Here is a 15,888-nt window from a genome sequence, read left to right on the forward strand (position 1 = left end):
TAGAAGCTTCTCATACAAGTTTTGCACATTGAACATTCTAGACCCAGAAGAATATTGTATGGGTAACCTCACTCAACTGTTTTCTGGGATTGGTGGGGAATTGCTGTTGTTTGTTTGCTCAGCTGATTATTTTATTGAAACATTTTTTTTCTTGTTCTTTTATTTTTGGTTGTGAGCCTAGCCTTTAATAGCTGGGCCACGCTTCAGTCCTATTTTTTCTTGTTTTTAACTAGCTAGGCATTGTGCTGCATCACTAGTGATGTCATCTATGATATTGTGAGGGTGGCAGCCATACGCATTCCATACACACACACACATACACACACACACACACACAGTGTGTGCGGTACAGAGGAGCTTCTTAATAGTTCCACAAAGTTTTCTGGCTATAGACTGAGTGCAGTTGAGTTTACTATATACTATAACTTTTGACCTTTAATAATTTAGCACAGTTATTTACTGCCTGGTATATAACAATGATACATTGCTAGTCTACTTTGCTTTGATTCTTTCTTTGCTTCTCTTTTTTTTCTTCTTCCTTTTTCCCCTCTTTCTTCGTTTGTCCTTCCCTCCCTCCCTTCCTCCCTCCCTCCCTTCCTTCCTTTTTCAATCCTTGATGGGGCCAGCAAGATGAAAGGGTGTGCAGCACAAATACTAAAATCCCAGAGACAGATATTGGGGTTCAACCTGAAAATCAGAAAAGCAAAGCAGCCAAGTCACTAGAGAGCTCTTACCTCTATGAAATCTTCAGACTGAAAGAGAGCGAGTCCCTGTCTGATTCTGCCTTACATTCCTCTCTAGTGCTGGGGTTAACCGGTGTGGCTACTGCGATTAAAGGTATGTGCGACCACTCCCTGGCCTATATGCCTGACTAGTTGTTGAAATAAGAGCGGCGGGGCTGCTTCCCTCCCGGCCAGCTCCCAGCTAGCTTTACCCAAAATAATTACACGGAAACTGTATTCATTTAAACACTGCTTGGCCCATTAGTTCTAGCCTCTTATTGACTAGCTCTTACATATTGATCTAACCCATTTCTAAACATCTGTGTAGCCCACGAGGTGGCTTACCAGGGAAGATCTTAACCTGCGTTTGTCTGGAGTGGGAGAATCATGGTGACTTCCTAACTCAGCTTCTTTCTCCCAGTATTCTGTTCTGTTTACTCGGCCTGCCTAATTTTCTGTTCTATTAAAGAGCCAAAGCAGTTTCTTTATTTAACCAATGAAATTAACACAAAACGGAAGACTCTCCCCCATCATTACTAGTGTGCTATTTTACATTCTGATCTTCAGGCAAGCTTTATTTATTAAAATACAGTGAAATGTGACTGCGGGGTACCTGCCACTAAACTGGACCACCTGAGTTTGGTCTTTGGGACTCAAAGTTGTCCTCTGACTTTGCATTCCTCGTGCCAGTACAATAGGGATCCCTAGGAATGGATTTTTAGCTGAGCTTGTGTCACTGGTCTCGGCATAGTGCCTTGCATTTGACAGCTACCCAGTCAATGCTATTTAAAAAAATGAATTAAAATGTGGTATATAAATTGTTTTACTCTTGTCAAACTTCCCTGTATACATGGTGGCCAGTAAAAACAACCTACAATAATCAATAATTATGAATATAGAAAATAAGTCATACAGATTTTTGCACTTTTATTTACTGTTACTAAGCTTGGGAAAGTTACTTGATTTTTCTTGGCCCAATTTTCTTCATTTACAATTGAATAAAGTCTTAAATAATTAGTGTAATGTTAGCTGGGAATGTTGTTTGATTGGTATAGTGCTTGCCTATGATGCATAAAATCATTGATTCCATCTCCTCCACCCCATATAGTCTAATGTGCACACTTGTAAATCCCAACACTTAGGAAGCAGAGGCAAGAGGATAGAAGTTACTCACTTATTTATGTTATTAGTATGTACCTGAGCTTATGCTTGTGGACTGTGTATATGCAGTACATGTGGAAACCAGAAGAGGGCATCAGATTCCTTGGAATTGGAGTTACAAGCAGCTGTGAGCGGCTGGCTATGGAATCTGGGTTTTAACTCCTGAGCCATTTATCCAGCCTCAAATAAGGAGTTCTTTATGAACTACCTACCTGGTTTTGAAGGACTAGTACTCAGGGTTTATTTTGATTCTTTATTATTTGTATAATAATATTTATTTTGTGGTCTTTGGTCTTAAGTTCTTAGGGACCTTTAAAAAACTGTGTGTGTGTTTTAAATACTTATTTATTAAACAGATACTTAATGACAGTGACCCAAACCACTCAAAGTATTTAAATACAGAAGGAAATAAACCCTTACTCTTAGGGATCTTTCCTTCCAGTGGAGAAGAGAAAGGATAAATGTGGTTAAGAGTACTGTGAAGACACACGAGAAAACCCACAGAATCAACTAACCTGACTGAACTAATAACCAGGGAGCCTGCATAGGACTGACCTAGGCACTATGTATAGCTATTACAGTTGTGTAGCTTGGTCTTGTGGGACTCCTCTAACAGTAGGCATAGGGGTTATCTCTGATTCCTGTGCCAGCTTTTGGGATTCTTATTCTTATAGCGGGTTGTTGCCTTGTCTGGGTTTCAACTTGGTATGGCATGTTTGGTTGATATCCATGGGAGGTCTGCCTTTCTCTGAAAAGAAACAGAAGGAGTGGATGGGGCATCAAGGGGAAGTGAAGAGGGAGGAACTCGGGGGAAACAGCAGTTGGGTTGTAATAAATAAATAAATGAAGTACTACGAAGAAGGCGAGTATGATTGTGCATACCTTTAATCCTAGTGCTCAGAAGCAGAGGCAGGGGGACCTCTGTGAGTTCAATTCCAGGCTGGTCTACCTAGAATTCTAGGATGGCTAGTACTACATAGAGAAACTCTACACTCCCTCTTAAAAAACAAAACAGTTTTATGAAGAAAACTAAAACCCTACAGGGGACAGAATGTAATAAGGACGGAGTGCTATTTTGATGGGATGCTCACTTGAATGAAGCAAGGGCACAAACCTGCACATATCTGGAGGAAAGAGTTCCAGGTAGGAGAGCTGACATTGCAAAGACTGGAGGTTGGAGCAAGTGTGCATGTTCCAATGAGTAAGACAGTTGAGTCTGTAAAACTGAAGGAGTGAGGAAGCAGGAAATGGTGAGGGGAGGTCCCTGAAGGCTAGGATTTTGCAGAGCTTTGTTTACCTTTGGACTTTATTATAGCTTCAGTAACTTTTCATGTCGGTGCATGATTTGAGGTTCAGTATGTTCAGAGCATAGTTGTCCTCATGTGACAGATCAGGGAACTTAAGTGGAACTTTAACGTATTCTGTAGGATATCTAGCCTAATATTTGTGGAATTCTGTGTGAAGTCTTTGAAACTATATATGGAGTATTACAGAGCCATTTAGCACAGAGATTGACACTACAGCTGTACTTTCTGCTAGTGTGTATTTTGAAAATTGTTGTTTGTGAATCTAGTCATATTTGATAGTTTCCCTTCTGTAGGGAACTGAACTCCTAGGCTCATCTGTTCCTTGAACTGAGGCTTCCTTCCTCATTCTGTTTGTCAAGATTGTCTTTGTTAATAATTTCTATTTTTTTATGTTATAGTCTAGTTTTGAAGATTTGATTTCAGAGAATCACATCATGTATCATACCTTGTTCTGAATAATTTTTAAGATAAAGTTGTAACTGCTCATTCAACACAGATGCCTGTATTTCAGATGGAGCAATTATCAGATGAAGAAATTGACCATGGTGCTGAAGAAGACAGTGACAAGGAAGATCAGGACCTGGATAAAATGTTTGGAGCCTGGCTTGGGGAACTGGACAAACTTACTCAGGTTAGGATTATTGAAAAAACTGGTTGAAGATTTGAAGCTATCACTACATGTTTAAAGCTTAATGTACAAACAAAGATATGAGTGCAAGCTAAATTTTAAAATGCTGGTTACAGAAAAACAAACATTAACAGGTAGAAGAATAGAAACTTTACAGTGCAAGATACTATAATCTGTGGTTATTATTTGTATATGCTTATGTGAGAATGTATGTGTGATGTGTGTTTATCTGTGTGAACGTGTACATGCAAGGTAGAGACCAGAGGATGTCCTCAGGGCTTCTTCCTTGGAAGGCCACTACTTCTTTGAAGTATAGGGTCCTATTCTCTCTCCTCGTCTTTCTCTCTGAGTATCCCCCTTTTAGTGAAGCAGAGTTAAAGATTTTTATTAAAGATAAGTTTAATATAGGTGTAAGCACCAGGACAGGATGGGAGGAAAGGTGCTCAGAAGAAGGTAGGGGGGCAGTATGGGTATGGGTTCCCTAAGAGGAAGTCGCCAGATAAGGTAGGTCTTTCCTTGGCATAATGCTTACCAATTAGGTTAGAACTGGGCAATCTTCCTAAATCTGCCTACCCAGGGCTAGGATTACAAGTGCCCACCATTTAGATTTGGGTTTGAGAGTCAAATGCTTGCAAGTGCTTAACCAACTGACCCATCTCCCTAGCCCCTTTTCTGTGAATATTCTAAGGTTTAAAAAAAAAACAATATTTTAACAGGGTTTCTGTTAATGTGAGAGAGTTTAATACCTCTTTCATAAATTTGAATTGTAAGCTAAAACAATTTTAAAGTCTAAAGTTTAAAAATTTTAATTTTGACATATTTTGTTCTGTAACAAATTTAAATACACCTTATGACATATATTGTTCGTATTTTCTTGCTCATAGTTTCAAAATACTGACAAAAGTTCATTCCTGGCTACATTTAAAATTGTTCTAAAGTTTCTGTTTTAGTTTGGTTTTTGCTTTGTTTTGTTGGATTGTGGATTGAGTGTGGTGGTGAGTGGTTGGTTGGTTAGTTTTTGAGATAGCATCTCGTGTAGCTCAGGTTGATTTCAGGGATGACCTTGAGCTGCCAATCTTGTTATATCTACTGCCCAAATGTTGAGATTACAGGCATGGGTCAGGCATGGGTCAGGCCTGGGACGTCATGGTGTCCATTTGTTCATTTGTTTTGGATCATAGGTCTTAGTTTTTAAATTTTTGTTATATTGTATGTGTGTATGTGTGAGGGGGAGGGGCGAGTGCATGCATGCCACAGTTTGCGTGTGGACATTAGGGTACAACTTTGTGGAGTCTCTCCTACCTTTATGTGGATCCCTGGGATTGAATTTAGGGCCCAGGTTTTCATGGCACGCATTTTACTTGCTAAACCATTATCCCCTATGCCAGGACACTTTTTAGAATAATAAAAAAAAATGGAGTTTTTACTTCCCTGGTTAATGTACTGTATGTAATAATAAAGATGGTCATATTTATTAAAACAAATTTAATTTTATAATAATGAGACTGTTAAGACTTACTTATGTTTAAATAATTTCTTTGGGAATACATAAGTATAAAATTCCATAACTAATGGAAAAATAAAATGAAGGCTTAAAGTTCTAACTTCCTTCTTAGCTGTGGATCAGTTTGAAAGGTAGATACTACAGAGAGGATGGGCAAGCAGGCAAAAAGCAAAAGTATTTTTATTCCAAATCCTTTTAAGTGGGCTGCCACCAGAAGGTGTGGCCCAGATTTAGGGTATGTCTTACCACCTCATAATTCAATCAAGGAAACCCCTCACAGTTGTGCCCAACTGCTTGGCTTTAAAATACTTAGACCCTAGTCTGTAGCTCTTTTGGAGAGGTTATTGTTTGAATGAGTGGTCAAGCCTTGCTGGAGGAAACAGGACACGGGGCAGGTAGTCTTTGAGTTTGAGGACAGCCTAGTCTCGAGAATAAGTTTCAGGACAGCCAGACTTAGGCAGTGAAGGAAAGAAAGCTGGTGAAGATGTAATTGAACAAGGAGGGCATGTTCCAGCCTCAGCAAGCAGCAGAACTTGGCAGTTTCAGCCACATGGTTCTAGCTTTAGAATTAAGGATAGAAAAAAGGGGTATGCCTCCATACCTAAAGAAAGCCTCTGAGGTCAGGAATGTGTCAGGTATCCCTGAATGAGGCCTACTAGAGAGACCATTGTGTGAAGCTGTGAAGTTGAAACCTGGATTGCCTTGGAGACCCCAAGATGTTAGAGGTGCCAGAACAGTGGGATACCTGCTGAGGAGAGCTATTAACAGGGAGTGTTAGTTACTTAGTTAGAACCAGCCCAAGAGAATGAAGTGCGTTGCTGTCAACAAAGCTGAAAGAAGTTGGAGATTTGAAGAGTACTTTGACATCAGACATGGAAAAGCAGAATTTAGAGTTTGCCCAGCTGGTTTTCCCCACTATGCTCTACGTATGTACATTATCATTCCAAAATGCAGGGAAGGGGGCATAGTGAGGAAACACGGGACCAAAACCAGACCCCAAACCAGCTGGGCAGACTCTAAATTCCTGTGCCATTATAGGATGGAATTATGTAATCTGCTTTTTGATTTTGATTTTTTATAGGAGATTATAATTAAAAGATGCATGAATCTTAGAAGAGACTTTGGACTCTAAAACATTGTTGAGGCTGTGATAAACTGTGGGGACTTTTGAAGTTTAGACTAAATGTATTTTGTATTATGATATTGTTACAAGCTTTTGGTGACCAGGGAGTGGGATGTGTAGTATGAATGTAATAGGCTTCCATAATCTCATAGGGAGTGGCAATATTAGGGGATATGGCTTTCTTGAAGTGGGTCTGGCCTTGGAGGAAGTATGTTACTGTGGGGGTGAGCTTTGAGGATTCCTGCTGTATGATAGTCCTCTTATACACTGTAAAGATTTGTCATTTGTATTAGTTTAATAAAATGCTGATTGGGCAGTATAGTAGGAAGTATAGGCAGGGCGACCAGACTAAGAGAATTCTGGGAAGAGGAAAGGCAGAGACACAGTCACCAGCCAGACGTAGAGGAAGCAATATGGGAATACCTCAGTGCTTTGCTGAGCAAAGGTACCAAGTCACGTGGCTAAACATAGACAAAAATTATAAGTTAAGCTGTAAGAGCTAGTTAATAATAAGCCTAAACTAATAGGCCAAGCAGTTTATAATTAATATAAGTCTCTGTGTGATTCTTTGGGACTGAGTGGCTGTGGCACCATTGTCATAGGAATCTTCTGTCAACAGATTCCTATGTTCAGGATACCACCAAGTGTGTTAGTCGACTTCTTGTTGCCCATAAGGTATAGAACTCTTAGCTTCTTCTCCGGTACTCTGCCATGCTCCCTGCCATAATGATAAAGGATTGAACCTCTAAAACTGTAAGCAAAGCCACCCCAATTAAATGTTTTTCTTATAAGAGTTGCCATGGTCATGTATATACTTAGATTTATTTTATTACTTAGTTCACTACAGGATTATCTGCATATATTCATTGTTACTGGTTAATCAAACTTAAGATTTAAGTAGTTGATGATTCTTCTAAAATAGTGGTTAAAAAATTGTATGTTGTCCTTTTTTTCTGGGAAAGGATCTGTAGGTTTTTGTAAATTCTTAGCTACCTCCCTGAGGGTTAAAATTTACCATGTTTTATTACCAATTTCTTAACCTACGGAGTGTTTCCCTATGGACAGGTAATTAAAATACATGTTCATTCATTTGAACTGGAAAGAGGTTGACTTTTCATAGGTCTTCAGTTACAGGCATGTTATTTTATAGGAAATATTTCTCCCTTCAACTCTATTGAAAGGAGTAATTAAAATTGCTTCTGAAGAATTAAATTTGGGGGTTATAGGAGAATTTCTTAGCTGTTTTTTAAATTTTTGAAGTAAAACACTGAGTAGGTTGTAGATCACATTGATTTGATAGTTTCAAAAACAGAATGAAGAACTAGAGAAATGGTTTAGTGACCAAGAAGACTGGCTGTTCTTGCAGAGGACACAGGTTTATTTCTCAGCACCCAAATAGCAGCTTATAACTGTAATTCCAGTTCTAGGTGATACAACTGCCTCTCTAGTCTCCACAGGTACACGCATGATACATTTACATACATTCAGTCAAAATACTCATATACATAAAATAAAAGTAAAACAGAATGGAGTCTGGGAGTGTAGGGTTTTTCATAGCTTGCTTCCCTAACAATTCAGACACCAGGACCCATTCCTATTACCACATGATTCAGGTATAGTAGCATGTAGCTGTAATCACAGCATTCTAGAGGGCATCTTCATTCAAGGTCATCTTCTGCTACATAATTAGTTTTAGGCAGGACTGGTGTACAGAAGAGACTGTCTAAACCAAAAACAACAATAAAGACAAGATGAACACTATTTATATGAATTATCAAAATCTTGAACTATATAAATAATAAAAATAGCATTCTAATGTAACTTTATGATTCTATAAATAGAATACATGAAGTTCTTTTTTGTTGTTTTTGTTTTTGCAACAAGGTTTCCCTGTGTAGCCCTAGGTGTCCTGGGACTTGCTATGTAGATTATGCAGAGATTATGTTGAGACTAAAGGCATGCGCCACCACCACACCCAACACTGAAGTTCTTTTTTAAAACTTGAAGCTTATTTGATAGGGCATTATATAGAAACTAGTTGTAAAAGACTATTCTAACTTTTCTTTCTATTGTAACTTTAAGTAGTTGAATTCCTTTTCCTCCTCTTCTCTTTTTTTCTTTGTTATTGTTGTAATTTTCTGTTTAGATATCTTTTCCTTATTGGAGAAAGGCTACAGGTGAAGAGTATTATGGTAAGAAGAGGGTAAGGGCTAGAAGTATAATCTAGTGATAGACCTGAGTGTCTGCTATGCACAAGGCCTTAGGTTCAGTCCCCAACACCACAAAAGGGAGTGAGTGGCTGAGTGGATGAAAGAAGTTCAAGATTGTATTTTACATTTAGGTATGGATGAGCCTATGATAGATCAAAAATAGAACCATTTAATGAAAGAGATCACAAAACTTCCTTCGTGGTTCTTTGCCATGTCCGTATTCATATACTTAGATTATTTCACAATGAATTTATATAGAATGATGTCATTGACTAAACAATGTATTTGAAAAGGTGTTTACTCTGAACTGTGATAGTTCTGAGTCTCAGGTATCTTAAAAGTAAGTAAGTATTTAGAAAAAACTTTTGGCTTTGTTAATATGTGTGCTGGATAGTTTTATGTCAACTTGACACATGCTAAATGTTCTGAGAGGAGGGAAACTCAATTAAGAAAATGCTTCCATAAGATGAGGCAGCAAGCAAGCCTGTAGGCTTGCTTAGTGATTTTCTTAGTGATTGTTGGGGGAGAGCCCAACCCATTGTGGTGCTATTCCTAGCCTGGTGGTCCTGGGTTCTATAAGAAAGTAGGCTGGCCAGGCAGTGGTGGTGCATGCATTTAATCCCAACACTTGGGAGGCAGAGGCAGATGGATCTCTGTGATTTCGAGGCCAGCCTGGTCTACAAGAGCTAGTTCCAACGCTACGGAGAAACTCTGTCTGGAAAAACAAAACAAAAAACAAAAACAAAAAAAACAAACCAAAAAAAAAAAAAGGAAAGAAAGACAGAAAGCAGGCTGAACAAAACATGGGGAACAAGTCAGTAAGCAGCACTCCTCCATGGCCTCTGCATCAGCTCCTACCCTGCTTGAATTCTTTTCCTGGATTCCTTTGATGATGAACAGTATGGCACTTCTCTAATCTTTTTGTGTAATGGAATTTCATATTAATGTTACTTGTTAAACTTTGGTTTTTTTTTTAAAAGAGTTTGGATTCCGACAAGCCTAAAGAACCAGTGAAAAGATCTCCTCTTCACCAGGAAACAAACATGGCCAACTTTTCTTACCGCTTCTCCATATACAACTTGAATGGTAAGATTTGATTAAGGAAAATTTAAAATAATATACTGAGTTCTGTAATACAGAAATGATAGAAATGCAATTCTAAATATACAACAGTATAAAAATTATATACATAACTTGGCTGGGTTTTGTTTCTCCTTTTTAAAATTAGTGTGTTTTGTGTGGGGGAGCTATGCACATGAGTGCTGGTCCTTGCAGAAGCCAGAAGTGTCAGATCCTTGTAGATCTAGAGTTATAGGTAGTTGTAGTTGTGAACCATCTAGTGTGGGTACTAGGAATTAAACTCAGGTCATCCAGAAAAAGAGCACATGTTCTTAGCCACTGAGCCATCTTTCTTTCCATCCTGGGTTCTGTTGTTGATTTGTGCATATTAATTCAAATTAACTGGAAGAGTTCCAGAAGAAAAAAGCAACTAGAACATAACAAATAGTTTTCTTGTCTTATATTTAATACTTGATATTGTGTATGCTAATGAGAAAGCCCACATCAATCTGATTACATTGTTTTCTGACTGGATTAAAGTCCAAAGAAAATTGTTTTTAGTAATTTTAAATCAGCTGGTGTGACCTTTCTTTAGTGTACCTAGCCACTTCTTAGTGTTTGGAATAAATGTTCTAAGTTTTTTAACTTTTTTTCTGTTTATGCTCTTCTCTCTCTTGGCAGTATTTTATCTACCTGGACACTGACGATATTAATAGCTGTTTTGTTAGGGTTTCTATTACTGCAATGAAACACCATGACCAAAAGCAAGTTGGGAAGCCAAGGGTTATTTGGCTTACACTTCTATATCGTTGTCTATTAGTGAAGGAAGTCAGGACAGGAACTCAAACAAGGCGGGAACCTGGAGGGAAGAGCTGATAAAGCAGCCATGCTCCCCATGGCTTGCTCAGCCTGCTTTCGTACAGAATCCAGGACTACGAACCCACGAGTGGCACCACCCACAATGGATTGAACCGTCTTCCATCAATCACTAATTAAGAAAATGCCCTAAAGCCAGCTCTTACAGAGGTGTTTTCTCAACTGAGGTTCCCTCCTTTCAGATTGTGTCAAGTTGACATAAAATTAGCCAGCATAACAGTACAAAGTTACCTGGGAGATTTGGTTAAAACCATGGCATAGCACAAGGTGTTTTCAGTATTGTGTCTTCGAACTTACAACCTTATTTTCATTAATAGAGATCTTAAAAGACGGACTATTTGCTTTAAAAATTCTCTTAAAATTTAAAACAAAACCAACTAAGTGCTTTATTTTATTGGTTTTAGATCCAATGAAATGTGTTCTTTTGCTTTTTTCTACTGCCTATGACTAATTTATCGTAGGATGTATAGATTTTGATTATGTTCTGGAAACTTATATCTTCTTTGTAGAAGCTCTGAATCAGGGAGAGACTGTGGATCTGGATGCCCTGATGGCTGATCTCTGCTCCATAGAACAGGAGCTCAGCAGTATTGGCTCAGGAAATAGTAAGCGTCAAGTCACAGAACCAAAAGTCACTCAGAAGCTACCTAGCCGGCATACGTCGAAACATGGCTCTCTGAGAGGAGTAGGAGTATCATCTTCTTCTAATAGAACAACTACTAAACCTTCCCATGCTAACTACTCCCTGGACGACATCACTGCACAATTAGAACAGGCTTCCTTGAGCATGGATGAGGCTGCTCAGCAATCTGTAGTAGAAGATTCTAAACCTTCAATGACGAATCAGCACAGAAGGACTGCGTCAGCTGGCACTGTGAATGATGTTGAAGTGCACTCTGTTAGTAACTCCTCCCGTTCGAGCATCACTTCTGCAGCTTCTAGCATGGATTCTTTGGATACTGACAAAGTGGTGCGTCCTCAAGAACTGGATTTGACAACACATCAGGGACAGCCAGTTACTGAGGTAAATAGATGGAATTTACTTCCGCTGTTATTTTTGACTTTAAAATATGGAGAAATGAGTGGTTTTTTGTTCTTGTTGTTTTTAAACTGACTTTCTTCTTTAACATAAAAGTTTATCAAAAGTTCTCAGCCTAATAAGGCCACAGAAGAACTCCATCACCAGTCAGGGTAGTGTCATGAAGGTAAGTTAGAAGAGGTTTAGAGTCGTCTTTCTGTCTTCTGACTTGTTAGAACCTTTGAATTAATGCCAGTTATTTCATGTGATTAAAAAATGAATTATGATTTGCAAAGCCATGAATACTTAATAAGCTGATAATTGTTTTTGACATGATTGAAGTGAGACCTTATGGCCATGTAAATCATACTTGTAATCTTCGAAGATTCTACTGTTGGGAGTTTGCTCCATTTTGTTATCAAGGGGTTAGTTAGTGTGGTGTAATAGAAAGAAAAGCTGGACTTCAAGAACTTGTGTCTTTGTCATTTGGTACCCGTGGAACCAGACAGTTTATCTAGACATCAGTTTTTTGTAAGAAAATTGAATTCCCATTACCTGGTCTGCCTTCTTCTCTTCCTCAGAGGGTCATTCCGAGACTCAGAAGTTATTGATGGGAGGGATGTAAGATGACGTTTTCCTGAGTTTTTGGGTAAGCGTAGGAGATGGCCTTGTGATAATAAAGTTAACAAAAGAAAGTGATTTCTTTCATCTAGAAGATAGCAATTTTTTTTGTATGATAGCAGCAAGAAAGAAAATGAATGGAGCAGAACAAAGCCAGCCTTTCCAATGAGCTTGTGTTTATATACTCTGTGACAAAGTAGAAGAATGTATGCATTGTTAGCACAACTGTGGAGTAGTGTCAAATATCATTGAAAGAATTACAGAGAAACTTGAAATTTAGTCTCTGACATTGTCAGACTCTCCTGTGCCCAAATGATTTAATTCTTCAGATTAATTTAATCAGTAACTCTTGGTATTTACCCAAATGATTAGCTTTGTTTTAGGTACTGTGGAGTGCAAAAGAAACATTAACCATCATGGTTTAGAGACAAATGAGCTAATGAGCTATTGCAAAGAAAGGAAGCAAGTACATGAACCTAAGGAATAAACCCTCATTTATCTAAAATGGTTCTTGCCTCCATTCTGTAATATATATAAAACAATTGAAATTTCTACTTTATGAGGAAACCCAATGTCACTTTATGGCCTATGAATTCTACTTAGTACCAGCTTCTCAGCATTTTATTTCATGCCTGTCAGATTTACCTGATGAGATTTAAGAAGGCAGTATTTTATTAGAGATGTGTTTTTATGTTCTTTGTCTTATATGTTATTCTTTTCTGTCCTATTATTTTGAGTTAGATCAAAATTTGTGAGAACAGATCTGAACTAATTACTAAGGATATTCTGTGTGACTGTGGATTTTGACTCCTTGTCCTGTTCATATGTCTTTCTATCTGTAAAGTTCAAACAATGTAAGAGAGAATATAAAGTGAAGTGACCCATCTCTCAGGGAACACATGAAATGGTATCTGGTGATACCCATGGGTAAAGATAACATTTGGTGGTATTTAATATAATATCTTTCACATGGGGTTTGGTAGGTAAATCAAGGAATTGTCTAGTCTAAACTGGCCTCTTTTATCTTGTCCAGAGTAATTTTAAAAAAATGGTTTAATAACTTGCTTCAATATTCTTTATTCTTGATATGATATACTGCATTCTGATTCAAATTGAACTAAGATGAGCTCATTAGATCCAAATTCATGTATCAAATAGTCTTAAAATCAAACACAGTTTTAAAAATTATAATTAGCTTTTCATACATGGAATTAAATAGTCCTGTCTGACTTACGAAACATCTTCTGCCACACACATGCCATATTATGCACCAAGAAATAAACACTTTCTAATCCTTGAGCTGGTGCTTCTAACATTCATCTCCGTATCATTAAATCCACACTCAGATCACTCTCTCTCTCTCTCTCTCTCTCTCTCTCTCTCTCTCTCTCTCTCTCTCTCTCTCTCTCTCTCTCTCCCCTTCTGTGTGAGACTATAGCTTGTCTTTGGACAGCACCATTTACTTCTCTACTCCGGTTCCATCCTTTCTAGTTCTCCCTTCTTTTCCCGTTTCTCACATTTAGTTATTGTTTATTTCCTTTATTATCTGTGGTCTTCGAGAGCAAACCTAGGTCCTTACATGTGCTAGGCAAGCACTTACACACGCTTACCACCGAGCTAAACCCCCAGCCCTCCCAATACACTCAGTGCTCTTATTATAATGACTATACACTTGAACTTTGCTGCAAAACTGTATATTTCTTACTTTCTTTTAAGGGATAACAGTTTGCTTTTAAAAACAACAAAACTACTGTGTTTATCATTATTTCAGCTCTCATTTACCACAGTTGATTTAATCTTGGTTAGTTTGAACGGAGGTAATATATGCATTTCTCCCCTCTTAAAATTCATTTTCTTCCTAGTCTCTTAGGTAGGATTGATTATGTCTTTTTCCTCAACCACTAACTTCCTGCAGAGAAGCTTCTACCAGTCTCTGGCAAGAAGGGCCTGGCAGCCAGTATTTCAGCAGCCCATTAGGGAGAAGAAAAAGTTAGGATTTGGGATTGTTTCTCAGTGTGAACTTAATTTGATCCTTTAGATTTCTCAAAACAAATACAACTGATACTTTGGGCTACATGGATTTGGGTTGTGAAAGGTTGCCATGGTAGGCATGTTTAAAAGTACCCTTAATCTCTACTCAGTAGGTGCCTGAGGATGGACGCGTAAAAGAAATCCCACACTAGCTCAGAATTGAGAATAATAGAGGGTTATTTATTTAGAGGTAGACTCACACAAAAAAGTTCTCTTTATAAAGTTAACTCTATTGCTTTCGGGATAATTGCTATTTCTTCCAAAAAATTGGCACAAGGTCTTTTCCGTGGTTCATTGTCTTCCTATAACTTTTTTATTTCATCAGTAGTAAAAGACACTATAATCTCTGCTGGGTCTATACCTGCTAATTGACAAAGTCTCAATTTACCTTTAATAATTAATTCAGAGACTTTTCTACATAAGTTTTTTATTTTTAACTTGGTTTGTGTGGTAAAAAGATCTAATCTAATATAATATTGTCCCTCTGCATTAAAATTCCTGTAGGAGAAATTCTGAAAGGCAATATGACTAGAATACAATTAAGATTTGGATTCATCCTATGCACATGTGCCTCCTCTAATTTCTCCTTGACAATTGCCAATTCCTTTTCTGCTTCAGCTGTTAATTCTCTGGGACTATTCAAGTCTTTATCACCATCTAAGGTTTTGTTTAAATGAATTATTAGATCAGGTGTTATCCCAATAGCCAGTCATATACGGGAAATGTCTCCTAACAATCTTTGAAAGTCATTAAGAGTCCGCAACTGGTCTCTCCTAATTTGTGCCTTTTGTGTTCTAATTTTCTGTAAACCTATTCTATAACCTAGGTAATTGACAGAATCTCCTCTGTATTTTTTCAGTAGCAATTTGTAATCCCCATTTTGGCAAAACTTTCTTTACTTCTTAAAACATTCTAAAATATCTGTGTTTGAATCAGATAGCAAAATGTCATCCATGTAATGGTAAATTATAGACTTAGTAAATTGCTTACTTATTATTTCCAAAGTATTGGCACAGAGTGGGGCCATTGAGCATTCCATGTGGGAGTCCAGTGATACCTCATAGTAGGTTGAGAATTATTATAAGTAGGCACTGTGAAGGCAAGTTTTTCTCTACCTTTTTCTTGTAAAGGTATAGTGAAGAAACAATCTTTCAAATTAATAACTATGAGAGGCCATCTTTTTTGTAATAGAGAAGATAGAGGAATTCCAGACTGTAGAGGGCCCATAGGTTGATTTGCCTTATGGACAGCTCTTAGATCTGTCACCATTCCCTATTTACCAGATTTCCGTTTTACAACAAATGCAGGAAAATTCCTAGAGCTGGTTGATTCTTCAATATGCTCTTGTACCAGCTATTTCTAAAGCCCACAGCTTTTCTTCAACTAGAGGCCATTGCTTAACTTATATCGGTTTCTCAGTTAAGTATTTTAAAGGTAGGTCTGTTGGAACCCCTATAAGTTTGCCAGTTACTTTGTGTTCTTGTACAGCCTGAGTGTATAGTACCTTTACTATACATTTACAAATACACCTTTGTGTATAGAGTTTCTGGGACTGCAGGAATGTTAATCTGGGTATTCCATTGCTGCAGCATGCCATGACCCCATAAATTTACTGCAATATTAGCCAC

At 37.9% G+C, this 15,888-nt stretch overlaps 1 protein-coding gene across 5 annotated transcripts in view; it reads left to right on the top strand.

The window, feature by feature from the left end:
• Raph1 (Ras association (RalGDS/AF-6) and pleckstrin homology domains 1) overlaps positions 1–15,888 on the top strand; it is an 86,362-nt gene that overhangs the window by 20,140 nt on the left and 50,334 nt on the right. For all 5 annotated transcript variants that reach the window (XM_050154159.1, XM_050154160.1, XM_050154162.1 and 2 more), the window contains exons 2-4: positions 3,702–3,821; positions 9,636–9,741; positions 11,100–11,614. In XM_050154159.1, coding sequence (XP_050010116.1) covers positions 3,702–3,821; positions 9,636–9,741; positions 11,100–11,614 — 741 coding nt within the window. The remainder of the gene's footprint in view (positions 1–3,701; positions 3,822–9,635; positions 9,742–11,099; positions 11,615–15,888) is intronic.

This window comes from Alexandromys fortis, unplaced genomic scaffold (assembly GCF_014885135.2).
Source record: "Alexandromys fortis isolate MF-2015 unplaced genomic scaffold, M_Fortis_MF-2015_v1.1 scaffold_40, whole genome shotgun sequence".
Classification (NCBI taxonomy): Eukaryota; Metazoa; Chordata; class Mammalia; order Rodentia; family Cricetidae; genus Alexandromys; species Alexandromys fortis.